Here is a 21,025-nt window from a genome sequence, read left to right as displayed (position 1 = left end):
ATTACATCTCAGTATAGCTGTTGTAAAGATGGACTGTCACCCACCCTTGCATTATTTTATAATTAAGACTTCATGGTTAAGAGAGCTACCTTCTTCTTTTATGCCTCAATGACCTCCAGAACACTGATGTAAGTTTTCCAAAATAAAAAGCATCAATGACTACTTCCATTTGCTTTATAACACATTCATCCAGAGCTAATGCATGTCATCTTTGTGGGTGCTTTAAAGCATGTGTATTTATGGTGTTATAGAACAAATATACCAGTAAGGTGAAAAATAAAGCTGTGAACTCACAGAGCCTGAACCTTGAGTCAATTTACTGTTAGCAGCAAAAACAAGGAAAAAAATGGGTTCCCAAGGGAATATCAAGCACTCGTAAATTCTATAACCATCTTACGTGCACAGCATCTGGAATTGCATTCATAAATCAAGGGAAGCAATGAACATACCCTAGCTTCGATTGCTATCCAAATTTGTGCTGGTTCATGGATGTAAACTTACCCGGTCAAGAGCTGCTTTCTCCAGTGCATTTCTGGCCACAGCTAATTTTTGTTCCAGATCAGTAAGCTGTTGGGCCTGTAAAATGAAAGAAAGTAAATCTTTTCAGGAAATGCTATAATTTCCCCTCCATTTTAAGCATAGGTCATTCACTGTCCTAGAATAATTTTTAAAAAATTATCTTGGAAAATTCATTTAAAATTCAGGTTAAAAATACTGTATTATATGGCCATTTGGTTCAGTTGCAGAAAATAATGTGTTCTTTGAATATGCACTAAATATGCACTGGACCAAAATGTCCATTTGCAAATTTCAAGCTCAAGTCCCTGAAAATAACGTCTGACATAAACCCGCCAGCATGTTTCTAGTTGTTAAGGACTGTATTATGTTCCCCTAAAATTCATATGTTGAAGCTCTAACCCTCCCCCGTGTGATTATATTTGGAGATAGGACTTTTAGGGAGGTAGTTAAGGTTAAATGAGTTAAAAAAAAACAGGGCCCTAATCCTACAGAACTGGTGTCCTTATAAGAAGTGAAAGAGGCATCTCTCTCTCTCTCCCCCCACCCCCTCGCTTGCTCACTCACTAGCTCGCTCTTGGCTCACATAGAGTAAAGGCCATGTGAGTACAAAGTGAGAAAGCACCGTGTGCAAGTCAGGAAGAGCTCTCACGAGAAACCGAATCTGCCAGCACCTTGATCTCAGATTTCTAGATCTAGGTCCCAGAACTGTGAGAAAATAAATTTCTATTGTTTAAGCCACCCATTCTGTGGTATTTTGTCATGGTCCCCCAGGATACAATAATACAATAGTATTCACTCTTTTTATTATTAAGTTTTAGTCCAATACACCTCTCTGTTCCACCTTATCTCTCTCTGTGTGTACCTTTGCAAACGCCATAACTGTGCTATTAAAAGAAAAGGGCAATGGCCTCAGATTTGGAAGATGTGTGCCAAAATCCTGCCCCCACCAATTTCTAGCTATATACTGACAAGAAGATGCTCAGTGGGCTTACAGGGGACCTGCAGAAGAGGCTCAGAACCTCATGGCGCTGAACCTCTATACTGCTCGCCTTCGCTTGGCCAGTGAAAAGAATATGAAGCTGGAAGGAACAGAGGGTCTCTTTGATGTTCTTGTTTGCTGAGGAGAAATCAGCAGCAAGGGGCTTGGCATTTGTTCCGTGGTCAGGGCATCACCACATTGGGTGCGATGATGCTGTGGGCTTGTAGAAAGGCTGTAGCCAACAACCAACGTGCTCATTTGTCAGTTGCTCATCTCTCCTCTCCCTCACGGTCTGGGAACCAGCACCCTGAAGCTTGGTCCTTGATTAAAGTTCTCTGCCCTATGGTGACCACCTAGGAGGGAGGAGAGGTTGAGGATCCCGTTCTTGATTATGGAAACCTATATACATTCTTTGTGTCCATGTCTAGTTTGATCTGTGTCATTCTCTACAACGTGCTCTTGTAGGAAATAATTTTCTAGGAGGCACTTGTCCCAAAATAGCTACCTAATCCATGTACATAAAATACATCATGTGTGCACATTTATATATATAAATACACAGAGCATGCCAAAAAAATGTATACACATTTAAAGAAAGGAAAAAAAAACTGTATTGAAATTGCGCTGATGGTAACCACTTTGAGCACCTCTTGTAATCGCAGAAGTCAAACGTGACTCGTATTCATCTTGTGTTATCGGTGTACAAGTATATTGAGTATTACAATTTTAATAGTTTATTCCTTTCTTCAAATGTGTATACATTTTTTGGCACCCTCTGTACATACAATGCTTAAAAATAAAATCATTCTGAATGAAGATGAAAGGAGAGAGAACGAGCTGAGAAAGAGTGGGTTTCCAGCAAGAGAGCCCCTACAATTGGGTGAACCCTCGCAAGCTCTGAGCCCCAGGCCTGGTGCCCGACCCATACCTGCCTTGGGCCTCTTGGTCTCTGTCTCTTCTACCTTCCCACCTCTGGACCACATTGGGAAGACTTCAGAACCACAGATCTCAGCATCAAATTCCCAGCTCCGGGCTCAGGCCGCCTTGCCCATCCCATGTCACTGCCACCTCTAGCAGAGGTACATTCCTCAATAACCAAGTAATGGGGACTCACGCTGTGACAGTCCCTGGCCACCTCAGGCCCTGACTAACCAGCTTCTGTCCATGGGAGTGAGCCCAACAGAAGGAAAGAGAAGACTGGCCCTTACGTTTATCCCAACTCCTTGGCCTAGGACAGGAGTTAGGGACAACAGGTAGGGGTTGGGGTGGGCCACATGGGGCAGTGGTTATGGGCAAGTTTCCCCTAGTCCATACCAGCCTCAGTGCTACTTGACATTCTTGGTCACCAGCTGGAAGGGACCTCCATGCTGCCTAACAATTCCTTGTGTCTCAGGCCCCCCTAAACCCCAACCCCTTTTAGGTTGCCATGCTATTTTCTTTTTCAGGGTCCTCTTTGGTGGAAAGTCACTTTCCCCAAGATGCTGTCATCGTTATCTGCAGTCTAGACGGGGTCTGCATAGGTACAGGTCCTTCTGCCTCCATCCTTCTTCCTCCTTGTGTGGGTTTCAGCCCAAATCCTGTCATTCTCCAGTAGGAGAATCCTACTAAAGAATTGCTAGGGTGTGTGGTAATACAGCAAACTAGGGAGCTTGTATCCGGGGCAGGTAGAATGAATTTCAACAGAAATAGCAAATATGCCTTTGAAAGCTATATTGTTATCAGTTCCCAAGATTTCAAGTATTTACCTCTTTTAAGAATTCATTAAACTGAGTGAAACCTAGCAAAGAGATCTTGGGAGACAGAAAGTTAAAACAAACAAACAAACAAACAAAAACAACAAAGAATAAAAAAGAGGAATTGCAGGTACTGACCCACATTATCATACATGGCCTAATTTTGAAAGGATCAGTGACTGGATTAATTCATGTGTAGTAGTTATAAAATTATATAAAACAAGAACAGTTCTATGGGTGTTAAAACATCAGAAGACCTATGAAAGATAGGGGACTTTACCAGATAGTAAATTTCATTAATTTTAAGTTAAGTTTATTTGTTTTCTCGATTTAATTCCTGTGAAATAACTGATGGAGTTACTTAAGAGGAGCTAGTCATGATTCTAGAGTAGCTTGCATTCACCTTGAATCACTGAAGAAATATCTATGAAGTGATTAATTTTTTTCAGACTAGGTAACATCATCTGTGTATATAGGTTGAAAACATACATTAGGTAGCGATCATGTGAAGTGAAAACCATAATATGAGATTCTAACTGCTGCACTACAAGTGAGTGTGTCTATGTAGAAACAGAAATGGGAAGGGGTTTCTCAGAGTGACCTGAGAAGGCAGCACCTTCTTCCTAATCAAAGTAACACCAAAGAAATGCATTTAATTTTCATAGATGTACATTTTCTCATTTGAGCTTTATAACATGGTTAGAAGCTCGAGTCTATTACATAACCCTTAATGTACTTTTTGAAAAAAATTAGGGAGCTACAAAGCTCAAAGTTTTTAGACCACAAAACACAGGGGCCTGGCTTAATTCCACTATCCATTCTATTGCTTTTGGAACTGTTCTGTGCTGTTTTTCCCAAGAATACACCTTACATTGAGCTAGATTATGAAGGATGACATCAGTGCTGTATTTAATGCAAAAACTCTTTTTTTTTCACTGAGAAACATGAATGTATAGTCAACAAGCAAACCGAACCTAATGTTAGAGAGTTAAATTTTATCTGACATTTCAATGAGTCATTTTACAAAATGTTGGCAAGTGGCTAAATCTGCAAGGTTCTAATTCATCATTCATACATTAGGTATGTGAGTCAATATTTCTGAAAACTTATTGACTCGTTTTATTTTTAATCTTTCCCTACCCCACCCTCTCTAAGTAAGTGTATTCATTTATTTCCTTAGTAATTTTTCTGGTGACTTGTGCTAAGGTATGCAGAATATAGAAATATTTCTTCCTTACCTCTGCTAAAAGGGATGTGAAACAATTTTAACAATAAAAGCATTAAAATCTTTAACATCAATAAAACATATGAAGTCTATTGAAAACATATATGTTGTGAATGATGGGCGAAGGTAGATGAGGGGCAGTGACAGCAGAAGGAGGCACTGATAATGGGGCCACAGAGCTCTTTCCATTTGTCATTGCTGAGCTATAAATTTGCTCCAAGACTTCTGGCAGCCAGGAATAAAAAGAAATGTTGTTGGCTCCAAAATTCTCATTATCAAAGATAATAAACATACCAGAGACACAGACGGCATAGGGATTGTCCAAGCATAGGTTCTAATAGCAAATTACAACAAATTTTATAATCCAACTCAGAAAACCATTGTTTAGGAGCCAAGAAAATATAGTCCAAAAATCATGGTTCATCCCAAACCAAGTATAACACACAAGATACACCGATGTGTGTTTTCCCACCAAGACACAGAAAGCAGAATGGACAAGTCACACAAGATTGACTTTCCTCCTGAGGCATGAATAGTAATTCAACTCTTTTGCATCCACTCTAGAAGATTGATTTAAATACCATTGAGTGATAAACCGCTAAGATGCCAAGATATAAGATACTAGAGCTTTTTTTTTTGGCCACCATTGAGTCTTAACAATTAGTAGTGCCTTGCATATAATGAGTAAATGACATTTAAAAAATTAAATACCTGATTATATTGTCTAAATTGAGAAGATATAAGGACCAGTGCAGCATTTTCAATGCTGACTAAAGTCTCAGCTATTTCATCTTCTGATAAAACATAGGAAAAAGAAGCACCACCGGGTATCAGAATAATGTTGTCTAGACAGACTCTTCTTTGGCATAGCCTTCTGCTTAGAAAGACTAAACTGGAAATTATTGCATCTAGGGCCAAATTAGGAAAGTATGTATACAAACTCTAAATAGGAAACAGAACAGAGCCTCTCTTACTATTTTGGCCATTGCAGAGTTACAATAAACAAACTTAGAAGACTGCTGTGACTCATTTACTGGGGACAGGTTGGCGGAGAACTACAATGGGTGTCTTTTGGGTACTGGAAGTAACAGCCAACATTACGATAAGCTTTTAGGTGGCATCAGCAAAACAAGGTCAGATTGTTAGAGGTTTTCTAACCATAGCTTTACTACTTTTGTTATTTTGTTATTAATATGGTTCTTGCTCTACATTTTGGAACCAATAAGAACATGCAGACGTGTTCCAGCAAATGATGCAGAAATATGGATGGGACAGCTAAGAGATGTTTCATTGGAGTGTGGGAAAAAACATATTAGAAATTTTGCATTTTAATTTTAGATTTCAAAACTGTAAAATAAGTGGTATTATAAAATATTCTCTATTCTACATCTTTATTTAAAATATCCCATGGTTTTTCTAATATAAAATATATTAAAACATATTTATGTATTTTCTAAACCTCATTATTGCTTTTCTTCCATTCTGCTCATGTTTATAATGTACTTAATATGGCAGTAAAATAGTAATATAATAATGATAAAAACCTGAACTTTTATATATATTCCTCACAACAACTGTATCCGGTACCTAGTATTGTTTCCATCCCTTTTAAAAGATGGAACTAAGACACAGATTTATTAAATGCCTTACTCAAGTTGACAGCTGGGAAATAGCAGATCTAGAATTCAAACCTAGGCAGTTTGGATCCATAGCTGGTACTCCCAACCACTAAAGATATGAGTGTATATAATTTACAACGAATAAATATACATATATCAATTGACATGTGCTCAAAATTTATTGATAAGATTAATGATTAAAAAATATTTGGAGGCCACTCAGAAAACTGAAGTAATTTTGTGTTTTTAAGATTACTCATCCAGTGAGGCTAATGAACTCATAAAAGAGATGTTCTCAAGTAGTCAATAGGGTGTACTTGGTAGTTGGTGATAGGATTAAATATTTTATGTAAATTCAATGTGTCTATTAGTATATATAAAGAACATATGTTCTGCTCAGTAACACTAACCCAAAACCTATGAATACTTTAGAAACATAACACAGACCATCACACCACCACTATCATCTCTACAGTCCATTTTACCATAGAAATAAGAAGGCAGAAAGTCAATACCTCCTACCTGCTTCTATTTACTCTCATAAAAGTATAAAGTTGTAGTATCATGATTGTCTTTCGCCATGAGGTTCTCTGATGCAATACCTACTCATTTCAACATTATTAACTTGGGGGTAATACTGAGACTTGGAACTGAATAACTAGTATATATACATAGAAGAACCAAATTTTGATCTCAAATTACACAGGAATAGCTTAGCATCGCATCTGGTTATAAGTGCTATTAAAAGCAAATTTTAATATATCAAAGTTATAAAATTCAATAAGCCTTTCCATTGGGAAATAAGAGCAGACATATATGATTTTCCTCAAATTTAAATTTCTATGAGTATCATATTGCCATCATGTGTATGTGAATATGCATGTAACACTTGTGACCATTTAAAGAAAATCTACCGTGGATAGCTTCTTATTATGTACTTGATATTTTAATCCCTTTCTCCCCTCAAAAATACCTTGGCTTTGGAGGAAACTGCCTTATGCCCTTTCTCAGCCATACACTTTAGGGGAGATTATTTCAACAATCACTCCCAGGGTTGGGAATGTAATTTCTTAAAGCAATTACCTTAGTTCAACTCGCTAATCAGGTGACTGTGATTGGGTTTAGGCATTTGATTAACATCATACCAGAGACAAGAAGAAGTTTACTGGTGGCTTCTAGAATGAAAGCTGTCTTTCTTCTTCACCTGAGTGAATAAAAAATATATCTTTTCTTTCTCTTTGTAGTGTAGTATGAGGATGTTTAAGTCTAAGCTCTGATACGCATTATTTCTAGAATAAAAGAGAACAACATGAGGTTAAAACTGTCCTAAGAGAAAGTAGAGAAGAGGACATAACAACTGCATGCATAACACGGTCTGGTGTCTGAAAACTTGTCAATCAAGCCACACCTGAAATCAAATGAACCTTGCATTTTCAGCTAATGTGAGTAAATTGATTTCATTTTTTTATTAATTAAATTCTTGTGAGATATTTATATTCCCTGTTATTTAAAAATAAAAGGTTCAAAACTTCTGTTTATAGGCATGACACAATAACTGATAGAGGACAAGTCCTTCTCCCATAAACAGCTGTGAGCTAATTATGCCAGGTTGTGAAACCTGAAACAGGGAAACCCCCTCGGTGAGATCCATGACTACGTCAGCTTTCTGCTTGAGGACAGATCCCTGACCCAGGTGCAAAGGGCTGTGGCCCAAGCACATCACTGTAGTTGCACTGAGCTGTGGAGGCAGAGATGCAAGTTCGGGTCAGATTAAATGGCTGGAGCAGGGCAGCAGAGAATAGTGAGGTGAGCAGGGGCAGGGCTTCCAAAAGTCAGTGAGAGGGCAAGTCCTTGCCAGTCCTTGGCAGAGTTGGATTGCACATATACAGGACGATATATTATATAAGGTTAATCCCAAAGTCACTGCTATATGGCTGAGCAGAATGGAAACACTAGAGGTTGAGAACCGTAGAAGGATACTGGCATTCTACAGACACTCATAAACTTTATTAACACTACAGGCATTTTTAGATTAATAGCCATTCACTAGAGGAATGGTTGGCAAACTACAGCCCAAAGGCCAAATCTGGCCAACTTGCCTATTTTTGTAAATAAAATTTTATTGGACCACAGCTTCCTATATTTATTTATGTATTGTCTAGTTGCTGTTGTGTAACCATTTGAATAGCTGCCATAGGGATCATATGGTTTGCAAAGACTAAGATTTTAATTTACTATGTGATCATTGGCTAGTGTAAAGTCTATTTTAGGCCTTCTTTAAAAAGTCTAAGTAAAAATCTAGACAAGATTCTGACAGGTGGAAATGAGGGCATATTTTTTTGAGGTTTACCTCTATCAAGTTAGAGGAGCTAGGTATTATCATGGAGTGTCTACATATCTGAACTAACAAAATATGCATCCAACTCAACATCAAGGTGAATACCAGTATTTTAACTGCATTATGGGACAACAATTAACAACCTTCACTAGAATATAAAACCCAGAATCTCTGTAATACATACATGGTAATGTCCAGCACAAAATAAAACCTTAGAAGATATTCAAAGAAATGAAACATACAATCTAAAGGTAAACAAAAATGAAGACAATGATAGTCAATATCTATTGTAGATGGCCTGTATGTTGAATAAAACAAGGGAGCACTTTAAGGCAGCTATTAAAATTGTGCTCAAGAAATTAAATGTAATGTGTTCTTAATTAGTGAAGAGAAAGATAATCTGAGCAGAAATTGTATTATAAAAAAAAAGAACCAAATGAAAATTTTAGGAAGGAAAATTTCACTTTATTTAAAAAAATAAAGATGACAGAAGAAAAGGCCACTGAATATGAAGTGACTCCAACATAAATCTCAGTGAGCTGAAAGCAAGGTGTTGACAAGCCTGGTTTCTTCTGAAAGCTCTAGAAACAAAATCTATCCCTTGCCCTTTCCTGGCTTGGCTACCTACATTCCTTGGCTTGTGGCCACATCACTCCAACCTCTACTTTCATTGATGCATTGCCTTCTCTGACTGACTTCCTCCTTCTTAATAAAGACTTTGTGATTACATTGGCACCACTCTGATAATTCAGGATAATTTTCCCATGGCAAGATCCTTAATGTATATACCCCTGCAAATTCCCTTTTGCCATATAAAATAACATTCACAGCTTCTGGGGATTTGGATGTAGATACCGTTAGGGGGTCATTATTGTATATCTTACACACATCATCTCTGCCCCAACCTCAAAAGTAGTTTTTGCCCATGTGCATTCAGTCACGAATGTGATTTTTTTTCCTCTCCACTGTTTCTAGTATGGCTACTAAAGTGGGTCTTCATTTCCACTCTTTAATAGATTGCTGCAACTGTCTCATTACGTTCACTGCCTTTAGTCTCTATTGTCCTCCCGTCTCTTTCCAGGAAGTCATTCTGCTTACTCTATTACATTTGTTTTTCATGAACATTTCTTTTAGCCTGTTTCTCTTTGATAAAAAACAAAAACAAAACAAAACAAAAAACATCAGTTCTTCCTTATTACCATTATAATAAAATGCAGACTCCTTCATATTTAGCTTGAGGCTTTGCACAATTTGTTCCTACAGTATCTTTAGAGGTTATTATAATACGTTTGTTTGACTACACAATCTACCTCACCCAAGCTATGTCTGCGATACTATTATTGTCTTTCACCCCAGTCATGGGATTAGTGTAGACTGTGCCCATTTTCTTCATTAAATTGCCTGGGACAAGCCAGCTAGTACAATAGTTCTTCAGGGAAGCCTATATGAAGTTGCATCACAAGTGCATGCTGTTAATTTGGAATTTACATAGTGTCAGGTTAATTATTGCAGATTATAATTTCTTTATTTTATTTTTTATTATGTGTTTCATTATATGTAATTTCTTCATTATATCTTTCTCCTCTCCCATTCAGTCTTTCAATAGATATTTACTACAAGACTAGTAAATACCAGGCATTTTATAAACCTTGTAGTCCCCTAAATAGAGGACTTTCTACCCTTCCTTATTTCCTCCTTCCCTCCCTTTACTCCTTGCTTCCATCCTTCTTTTTCTCACATCTTGATTTACCAGATATTAGTGTCAAAACTCTGATATGAGATCAGTTATACATATAAAACAACATAAGGCAACAGCCCTATCTTTATGAAGCTCACAGTCTAAAGTGCTTCTTAAACATTTCTATATTCACAACTAAAATAATCAGGTGTCTTTCACATAGTGGGACAACAAAATTATATTGATGTGCTCTGAGCTCAAGAGTTTGAGCTCTGAGCAACAGCGGTTCGAGTCCAGCCCGAGCTGAGCAGCCGCTGAGCTGCCAACAGGTAGCAGGATGGCTCAGCTAAAAAAAAAAAAATTATATTGATGTTTTATTTGAAATCACAGGAACTTATAAATGTTTTAGTAGGCTGTCAGAAGAGGAGATATTTTCACGCAAGTGCATTACATGATATCTCGCTGACCTTTTTTCTAGTTCATGGAAAGTCATGTTCTTAAATACCTCAATCTTTAAATGTATCTGTTTTTTCTGCCTAGATTCATGGTAAATTCCATGCTCCCCTGCTCCCCTTGGTCCATTCCTACACACCCTTTAGATTCCAGTTGAAATGCTAATTCCCGTAGAGATCCATTTCTGAACTGCAAACACAATTTTAGCATTCTTGTTATATTCTCCTGTGAAATACTATTTATGTTCCTTTCTATTACTTTTACCAGTTGTGATATTCAAAACAGAAAATAATTGGTGTGAGATATGGGCATGAGCCAATAAAACATGACTCTGCCCTGAGTGCTGTAGCAATGTCCTGGGGGTTCCCTGCTTGACAGGTGTCATGCTATCGAGCAATCCCTAAACCGCAGCATTGTGGCAGCTCCTAAGCAGGCTTGCTACGCTCCCACAGAGTCAGCCAGGAAAGAGACATGAGCCCAAATCAGTTTGGACAGTTTATGACTCACACTGAAAGCATAAGGAAGATCAGCATGGTGTTGGCAAGCTATGTCTCTGGTATCACTGAACGACATCAAACCAGGGTTGCCATGTGACAGACAGAACAAGTGGTAGGTATCTCTGCCATTGTGGATCCAACTCTGACTACAGCAACACAGTTTTATAGCCTACCTCCTTACCCTAAAGAGGGGGAGAGGTGTGATAGGGAAAGCGCCATGCCTCACTGGCATTGGGAAGGCAGATAGGAAACTGCTTCATGGAGCCTCCTCTGAGATAGGGAGGCAGATGAGAAACTGTCTTGTAACAGCTTCTAACAAACCACCTATCTGTCTATACAGGCATGCCACCAAGACTTGGATTAAACTATAGGTTAGCCTTGCCCACATGATTTATGTAGAGATGTGCAAGGTTATCAGGGTGTTATGGCAGAGCCGTTGCGCTTAATGACAGCTAAGGGCCAGGGAGGGATGAAAGGTTCTAGGAAGAGGGCCAAGATGAAGAAGAAAAGGGTTATGCACCAGTAGATGCAGAAGTGCTTTAATATTTGAACAATTTGCATGTCTATACTGATGCATACTGGTTAATGACTAATTACAGTTGTCATATATCCATTTATCTATCTGATTTTTAATGTCTCATTTCCTCATAGACAATAGGCTCACTCACAATATGGATTGCTTCCATTTTGCTAACCACTGACTAGATAATTGTTAGAATAGTGCCAGATACCTAGTAGATGAATAATAAATATTAGATGAATGAATGAGCAAATGAATACATTTGATGATGATGCCAGATACTGTTCTAAAAAACCAGACTTCTTATCTTTCTCAAGATCATTTAATTCTTTCTTCCTCATTTGTACCTGAAGAGCCCCAGTGTTCACATGAACTCTCTACCTCGCTGAAAACTGAGGGTTCTGAGGCCTCATTTTAATAGTGCAAAGAATGCTCCTGTAGGATGCTTTTCAGCTTGTCATGTAAATCTGTTTTCTCCGGCAGTTAATTGACATGACAGGCAGTGGCTGCTTTTCCTTCTAACAGGCACAGGAGTTGATGATTCATTAACAATACTGTCAAGAGTGCTGAGGGGTGGTGGATACAATCCAGCACAAAATTTTGTAGATGTCAGGATTCAGTCAGTGGTAAATATTTTGAATAGGTACTTTTTTTTTTTCTATGTGAATCTGCTTAAATGTCATGATCCCCTCTATTTGTGCAAATGCTCCTGCCATTTGAATGCTGGATGAAGCCAATTGTTTAATTTTGTCACTGCCAAAGTACAGCAGCTGCTCTGGTTGCTTTTCCCAAACACCCTTTCAAAAATTTTATGCCACTAAGTGGATTTTGTTGAAAACAGCACGTATGGAAATATGCACAGACCACCTTGTCAAATTCCTACCACTGTGTGTACTTTTTTCCTTTAAATTCATTTTAATGCATTTTAGTAGAGATTTCTAATACATATTCATGGTCTATTTGCCAATGGACTTATTTTATTCTTTTCATGGGAATTTAAAAGTAGAAGCAAAATACATAATTTGGCAATGACAATGGTAAGCAAAACTCTAGGGGATATCTGAAGCCCTAGAAATGTGGGGTTCACCCAGAGATGGAACAAAGAGCTTTGCAACCTATGTCAATATCTCATTTGTCATGCATTTGTATATAACATGAGCTACCTTTTCTTAGAACCTTGTATTTTTAATATACATTGAATAGTGCTTAATATATGCAAATAAAGTTCTAAACAATTTACACATCTATTTAACAGTCAAAAAGCCAGAAAATGTTAAGTATCCTTTTTCATATTTACTAGATGTACAAACAGAAGTTTATGGAGGTCCAGAAAACTGTATAGATAGTGAGTACAATAAATACATTCAAACTCATGTCTTAGTGATCTCAAAACTCAGCCTTATCTCTCTCGAATTTCTCACTCTTAATTCTTGGCTCAAGGGTCACTTGCTTAAAGAACCCATTCTAGAACATTAATGCTGCAAATGTAGAGGTGCACAGGTGAGAAATGATCAGAATCTTTGGAAATGACTTGAAAACATTTTTTTTTATTCTCTCACTGAAAAAATCAAGGTTTTCTTCCTTTCTTGTGTGAGATGAGCTTAATGTTAACTCTTTTTTGTATCTCAAATGTCCACCCTGAGCTGTGGACTATCTCACTTCCCACCTAGAGTTACCGATCTTCTATTCCTCTCTACTTTTTTTTTCCTATAGCATTTAACTTTCTAATATACTACATAAAAATGTTTTCTGTTTATTAAGTATTGCCTATCACGCTTACTTCAATGTAAGCTCTAAAACAATAGGGGACTTTTGTTCACTGATGAATTATATAAGCACTTGGAAAAGTACCAGCAATATTATTCTCTCAAAAAATTATTGATTGAATGCATTATCTTTACATTATAATATGACTTCAAAGGTCTTTGTACAGATTAGGAACACTCTTTAATATGATCATGACAAATGGTGCTCAACAAATGATAAAGATAATAATAATAATTTATGATTAATGGGTGATTTCCTCATTTATTATCAGGCTACTACCACATTTATTTAATATTTAAATCAGATCTAGAATCCTTGCCAACCTCAGCTGCCAGTACATCTGCTGAATTGTTAACAAAATGATGACTTGTATTCAAATCAATGCAGGATGATTTTGTGAACAGTTATTGGTTATCTACCATGTGCCAATCAATATGGAAACAATAAGAATTAGAAAGATACATAAAATACAGACTCTGCCCTCCAAGACTGTGGACTGTAGTGGATTATATGATACATAAACTAGCAATTAATTACCATTTTAAATAGGGCATGTGCTACGATAGAGCATGGTATGAAGTTCTGGTGGGGATTTTCTACTTCGACTTACTTTTATTGCATGTCAAGTGGCAAGAAGGGCGTAGAATTTCTTTGCAGGCTACAGAAAACTAGTTTCCAAATTGTACTACCAGAGGGGAAAAGCTGATTGAAAATATTCTGACATCTAATAGCAAACTTTTATTTTTCCTAATGTTTAAATATATTTTACTTGAGCTAATTAGAATAACGATAAAAGCCACCAGTATGGATACAATACAATTGGTTCCTAAGCACGAATCTACATGAATAAGCACATGACCTGTGTTGACCCCTTTTCTCAATCTTTATCATTAAGTGTATATAATTAGGGTTACTGGAAAGAGTCCTGAAATGTAACTTAAAATACTTGTGCTTTGTCTTTTTTCCCCCCATTTACTAGTTCTAAGATTATCAACAGAACCTATTGTCTCAAACCTTCAGTTTTCTCATCTGTAAAATGAGAATAATAGTACAAGGAAAATTTATGGAATATTTGCCATGTGCCAAGAACTATACTGATATTTAGATATGTTATTTTTTTGTTTTACAAAACTCTGTAACTATTATTGTTACAACCGCTTAGCAAAGGAGGCAAGAAAACCTTGAAGAGTCCACGCCTTTATAGTCCAAATGTGCCTCACTAGAACTTGGCAGTTCGTCTCATATATCTGATTTCAAAGCCTTGCTCTTGTTAAGACTATTAACAAGGTTATAAAAGATAATGCACAGTTTTGTTTCCAATTGTTATGTTGTTTTGGGTTTTGTTTCATCCCAAATAAAATAAACTGCAATAGGACATGAAATGTGATCCCTCCCTCCACTTGACAAAAACCAAAAATGCTGAAGTATAAACTGGAGATTTTATGTGAGAAATATTTTATGAAACAACAAAATGTAACATGGAAAGAAAACAAGAAAGTTTCAAATCTACATCTTGATTAACCAATTCATCCTGTGAAGGATATGTCATCTTAAAAATCCAGAGCTGCAAAGAATCTTAGAAAGACCCCTCAGGAGGATTTGCTTCTTAATAAAATAGTACTAAAATGTCTGATGACATCAAAGAGTTGTTCTAAGGCTTGTATGAAGTAATGCATGCAAACAAAGAAAAGAAAAAAAATTGACACACAACTTGTCGCTTTGTCTTTGGAATAATTATCAGGAAGTTAGAGCTGTCATTTTGTTTTCAGGAAAAATTGATCCTTATAACCCAATTTGTTAGCTGTATTGCTTCTGTAAAAATAACAAAAGAACTGCTTGATTTTTGTTGGCTTTCCTCATATGTCACTTGTCTACCCTTACAGTTAGAAAGATCACACGTCTTGTAATTGTAGCTGTCAAAAATGGGTCATTATGGTTATTTCACCTGTCTTGCAGTTGTCACTTTGCTTTATTTACTGAGCCTCCATAGTTCCTGTATCAACGAGCATCATCTAATTCTAACGAACTTACAATTGGATAATGAATAAATCTTTTTTAATGGCACCTCTTTACCGAACATGGGAAAACAATTTCTTTCTGGACCATTTGGTAAATTAAATATTGCAAGGAGGTGTTATATGGTTTACTGTTCTTCCTTATGTGTTCCCTATTCTCTCATTCATTCATCCATCCATTCACTTATCAATTCAGCTACTGGTCAACTCATTCATTCTTCATTCATCCTTCCACTCACACACCCACTATCCTATTATCCACATATTCCTCCATTTACCTACTCACACATCCATCCACTGATCCATCTCCCCATTCATCTATCACTGTGTTGATCTATCATTCCATGATGAATGCACCCATTTACCTACTCAACCCAGTAACCTACCCAAACAGCTCAGGGTGGACATTTAAGATATAAAAAAGAGTTAACATGAAGCTCATTTCAGACAAGAAAGGAATAGAAACTTGATTTTTTTCAGTTACAGAATAAAAAAATATTTTTTCAAGTCATTTCCAAAGATTCTGATCATTTCTCACTTGTGAACCTCTACACATTTAAATCATGAATCCTTAGATCGATGTTACTGTGTATGAACATATCCATTTTCCAACCTAAGTAGTCTGAGGCAGACTCTCAAGTGACTTAGCATGGGCTTTAGTGTTTTGAAATATCTGCACATAAATTTTGATGCAAATCCAGCATTAAGAATCACTGCCTCAGAAGAAGTAAACAGTGTTTTCATTGAAGATCATGATTTCTCTGGTACACCTCAGGACAATACTTACATCCGGACTTATGCTTAACAAATAGTATAAACCCCATCTTTCCAATGTGGTGGTAACCTCAACATTGGTACATTCAAAAGATTTCATAAATGACAAATGTAGCTGCTCAAATTAAGTCAGTGCAACCACTGATGCTAGTGAAGTGAAAAACAATATATTTTAGAACTGCCTGACCACTGTGCTTGTCAATAGAAAAGAAACCGTGTGTGTGTGCACACTCAAGCGTGTGTGTGCATGAACACATGCACACGTGCATATAGTTTCAGGAGGAAACTTTCTCTTCACTCTCCATCCTTCTGATAGCTGTGCTATTTTTCAACTGGTTCAAATCTTAAAGGTGAAAAATACCATTTTAATAGTATTTTCAAAGGATCCCCCCAAGTCATACATCTGTATATGTATACATATATGCATATCCAGCTAAATATATCTCCATATACATACACAAAACTGTAGTGCTTCTTGACATCAGGTAAACAAGTTGATCAGCTGAGTCCCTTCCTCCACCATGTCAGTTTATTCTTCAATGGAATTACTATGCAACTTTAAGATAGACCAGTTGACCAACATTTATTGATAAGCCAGATTCCTGCATAATCCTTGATGTCTTCTCTCCCTTCAGTTACCATATCCAGTTCATGGCTAAATCATGTACATATATGTGGTCTGACAATTAAGTTCGTGAGCTCATCCTAGAAAAAGTGCTACATACCTCATTGCTGAATATCACTATGGACACCTTCAAAGTACTCACCTTCGGAAGCTATGCACTGACAGCAATGCCTAGTCCATCCTTCAAAGCAATATGGAACTCTTTTTCTAGAATGGCCATCAGAGCTGTCGTCGTATTACCCTTGATGTCCTGAATGTCATCAAAATGTCTTCCCTTCAATATTTCCTTTATCTTCGGGTAAAGAAAGAAGTCATTGGGGGCCAGATCAGGTGAGTAGGGAGGGTGTTCCAATACAGTTATTTGTTTACTGGCTAAAACCTGCCTCACAGACAGTGCAGTGTGAGCTGGTGCATTGTTGTGATGCCAGAGCCATGAATTGTTGGCGAAAAGTTCAGGTAGTCTAACTTTTTCATGCAGCCTTTTCAGCACTTTCAAATAGTAAACTTAGTTAACTGTCCATACAAATTCATAATGAGTAATCCCTCTGATATACAAAAGGTTAGCAACATCATTGCAACAAGTTCGCAAACTTAATTGCCAGGCCTGGTACCTTTTCAATACCTTTCAACCTAGTCCTCTCATTTTCATTTACACTTTAGCAACTCAGTCTAAGTTACTACCGTTTCCATCAGTACTGTTGAAATAACCTCATCTGCAGAAAAGAGTTAAAATACCAGGATGGAAACTGCTATCCCTACAAAGACCTGCTTGCTAGATTGGCTCTTAGCTGCATCTGGCAACTTGGATTTTGGGAAGGTTTCACCATTCACTGAAAAGAGTGACTCAGTGCTATTAAACTCTCGGTGCAAGCAATATGGATTAAGCTGAAAATCTGCTTTCCTTCTAGAAGTTTGGGATTATGGTATATGTTAGGCAGAGGGTGCCTTCGTGTCCAGTACCCAAAAAAACCCTGGACTTCTAGGCTCACGCAAACTTCTTTAGTAGAAAACATTTCACAGGTATTGTCACAACTTGTTGGTCAAGGAATTAAACACATCTGTGTGACTTCACTAAGCGAGGACTCTTGGAATCTAGAGCTTTGTATCCTCTGGATTTTGCCCATGTCCTTTTTCCCTTTGCTAATTTTGCTTTGTATCTTTTTGCTGTGATAAAATCGTAATCTTAAGTATGATTAGATGCTGAGTCCCATGATTCCTCCTAGCAAACCATGCAGCCAGGGGTGGTCTTGGGGACTAACTGGTCTTCCTGCCTCTAAGTAGCCCTCCTTTCAAAAACAAAACATGGCTATGTGATTACGTACCCTTTAAATATTTTCATTAAGACATTTCAATACCCTCCATTACTATAGGACTAGGGTTGATAAAGTTTATTTCTGTAAAGAGCCATTTAATTTTGAGGGCCATATATAGTCTGTATCACAACTACTTCACTCTGTCCCTATAACACAAAAGCAGCCAAAGACAGTACATAAACAAATGAGAATGGCTGTCTTCTAATACTAGTGTTTTGGGTGTTTTTTTGACACTGAAATTGAATTTCAAATGATTTTCACACTTCTTAAAATATCATTCCTCTTTTGATTAAAACAATTATTTAAAAAAGCAAAATCAATTTCTAGCACACAGGTCATACAAAACCAGGTAACAGGTTGGAAGTGACTGTGGTTTGCTGAACCACTCTTCCAGATTAAAAGTGAAAATTCTGAACCCATCCTCTAAGTCCCACGTTATCTGAGTAGTACCTATCCCTCTAACTGTATTCCTTATTATACCCTTCTTCATGCTGCGTGTTTCAGCCACAGGAAGCTCTCAGATCCCTGATCTCTGTGCTCACTCTACCACTAGGTGATTGGCATGCATAACCCTCTGCTTTGAACTCTTCTTCCATTGATCCTTTTTATTTAATTAAACAGCATTTGCTAGGCAGGTATAGCATATGGTATGTTATACCTGTGTATCTTCAATACCTTGCATAGTATATGGCACATGATTTACTGTCAACATGCTTTTTCCATTTAACTCATAAGTATTAACTGTGTCTAGTGCTGGCCTAGAGACTAGAGGCACAAGGAAAATAAAATTTAATTGAAATTACAGACGCTATTGAGGTGAAACAAATATATAATTTCAATGTAATGCAGTGAGCACTAAAATAGCAATGCGCACCGGGTGCTCACAAAGCACAGAAGAGTGTCCCTACAGACAGAAGAGAGTGTTAATGAGGATGGACCTTTATCGCATTTTGAAGACTGAATAAGGGTTGATCAGATAGATGGTTAGGAAAGAAGTTGAGAAAATCAGAACTAGAGGAGACTAGACACATAAAAAGACACTTCTGATATAGTGTAGGAAGAGAGGGTGGCCCCATACCTCAACCTAGGCCATCAGGAAGGTTTCCTGTAGGAGATAACGCCACAGCTCTAGTTTTAAAATTGAGTAATAACAGGGCAAGGTTTCCAGAATGGCAGTGTGAGGAGGAGGGGCTCAATGACCTCCTTTCAGGGAAATAATCATTTAGCTGGAGAAAATTATTTTTTAAAAAGCTATTACAATCACTGGAAATTGTACTAAGGGCATACAGAAAATGAATAAATATTCATTCAAAAAATCCCCTAAGTCTCATTAAGACTAGTAGCCACTCCCCCCACCCCCAATCTTCCCCAGCTCTGTGTGATGGAAAATCCACTCTGAGCACTCTACTTTAGGAGACTGAAGCCAGGAAGGTAGGGTTCCCTCTCCCCTAAGCTCTCAGTTTAAGGCTATGGTTTCAGCGGCAGGTCAACAGTGTTTCTTATTCCCCCTAGGACTGTGTGGTGGAAGTTCTCTTCTGGGTATGACACGGCAAGTATGCTGAGGCCTGACTACCCCCCAACTCCTGCTCCAGCTCATTTATAAGGTAGAGGTTCTATCCAGAGCGGGGCAAGCTAAATAGACCAGAATCTACCATTCCCAGCCATGCCTACTTGTAGAGCTGGGGTGTCACTAAGGGAAAAAAGAGCCCAGGTATAGTGGTACACAGGTTCTGCTCAAGGGGAGAGCCAGGACTTATGGATGATGAGCTCTACAGGTAATTTAAAAAAATATAAAATTATATATATATATATATATGTGTGTGTGTGTGTGTGTGTGTGTGTGTGTGTGTGTGTGTGTGTGTTTAACCAAGTGAAGAAAGGCTAGAAAAGCATGTTACGGAAACAAAACAAACAGAAGGAAAACATAGATAAGAAATGGAAAGATGCAACAAATGCAAATCTTCAGTGGTTCAGTGTTTGACGTTGATGAGGCTGAAGAAATAGGTAGAGATGAGCTTTGCAAGCCATACTAAAGAGGCCGCATTTCATCCTATAAGGACTGGACAGATAATGACAGATTTAGAAGTGGAATAATGGGCAAATTTAAAGTTTAAGAGAAAACCCTTCTTTTGACAGTGTCGAAAGTAGTTTGGAGAAAGGAACAACTAAAGTCAGGGAGTCCTGCCAGTAATTCAGGAGGGATGAGGAGAGCCTGAACTGACACAAAGAATGTGAAGATGGAGAAAAGCATTTAGAAGGACACTTTTACAATCATTTTGCTGTGTGGTTATAAATAAATGTGCAGTCATTTGGAAACATTTCTCTTCATCTTACTGTAGGTTTCTGAGTTCCAGAATTAGATACGTGAGATCACCTCCTTCATTCCTTTCAGGGTTTCCTATTATGAAAACAGCAGGGAGGAGAGGAGAAAGACGCAGAAAGGATACATTCTGACACCCAATTATATTGCTAATCTCTGGAACTGCAAATAGAAGTCTATTCAGGGAAATGTGCTCTCGACAGTGGCATCAGCAATTAATGGTGAAATGCGTTTTCCAGCTTGCAAAGAACTTAGGTTTTCAACTGCAGTTTTAAAGACAAGAATTGGCATTCACTGCTTACTACCACAGTGTACTCAAAATCAAAACTTTGCAGAAATGTAGATATGAATATATATGTGCATTAATGATGGATCTATCCATAGCAATCAATTAAATTCAATAAAGCTAATAAATATTAAAGTTAAAGCCCTTATCCTGGAATACCAAACACTCCAATATCTGACTTGGGCACATCTTTCAGGTCTGACTCTGGGTGTCAGCTTTTGCTAGGTCACCACTATCTTATTTTACTGTTTGCCAGATCGCCACTCCCCATACCCTCTCATGCCTTGGGCTGTTTGATCATGCTGCTCCATTGGCTTCCAAAGAAACAAGAAACTTTCCTAATTTTTTTTTTCTTTCTTTCTTT

At 37.6% G+C, this 21,025-nt stretch overlaps 1 protein-coding gene across 2 annotated transcripts in view; it reads right to left on the bottom strand.

Annotated features, from left to right (window-relative positions):
- LUZP2 (leucine zipper protein 2) overlaps nt 1–21,025 on the bottom strand; it is a 294,610-nt gene that overhangs the window by 62,092 nt on the left and 211,493 nt on the right. For both annotated transcript variants that reach the window (XM_019631038.1, XM_019631037.1), the window contains exon 8: nt 502–576. In XM_019631038.1, coding sequence (XP_019486583.1) covers nt 502–576 — 75 coding nt within the window. The remainder of the gene's footprint in view (nt 1–501; nt 577–21,025) is intronic.

The sequence above is a fragment of the Hipposideros armiger genome, unplaced genomic scaffold, assembly GCF_001890085.2.
Source record: "Hipposideros armiger isolate ML-2016 unplaced genomic scaffold, ASM189008v1 scaffold_978, whole genome shotgun sequence".
Taxonomy (NCBI): domain Eukaryota; kingdom Metazoa; phylum Chordata; class Mammalia; order Chiroptera; family Hipposideridae; genus Hipposideros; species Hipposideros armiger.
The sequence above is the reverse complement of the archived record's forward strand: the minus strand, read 5'-3'. Positions and strand labels throughout refer to the sequence as shown.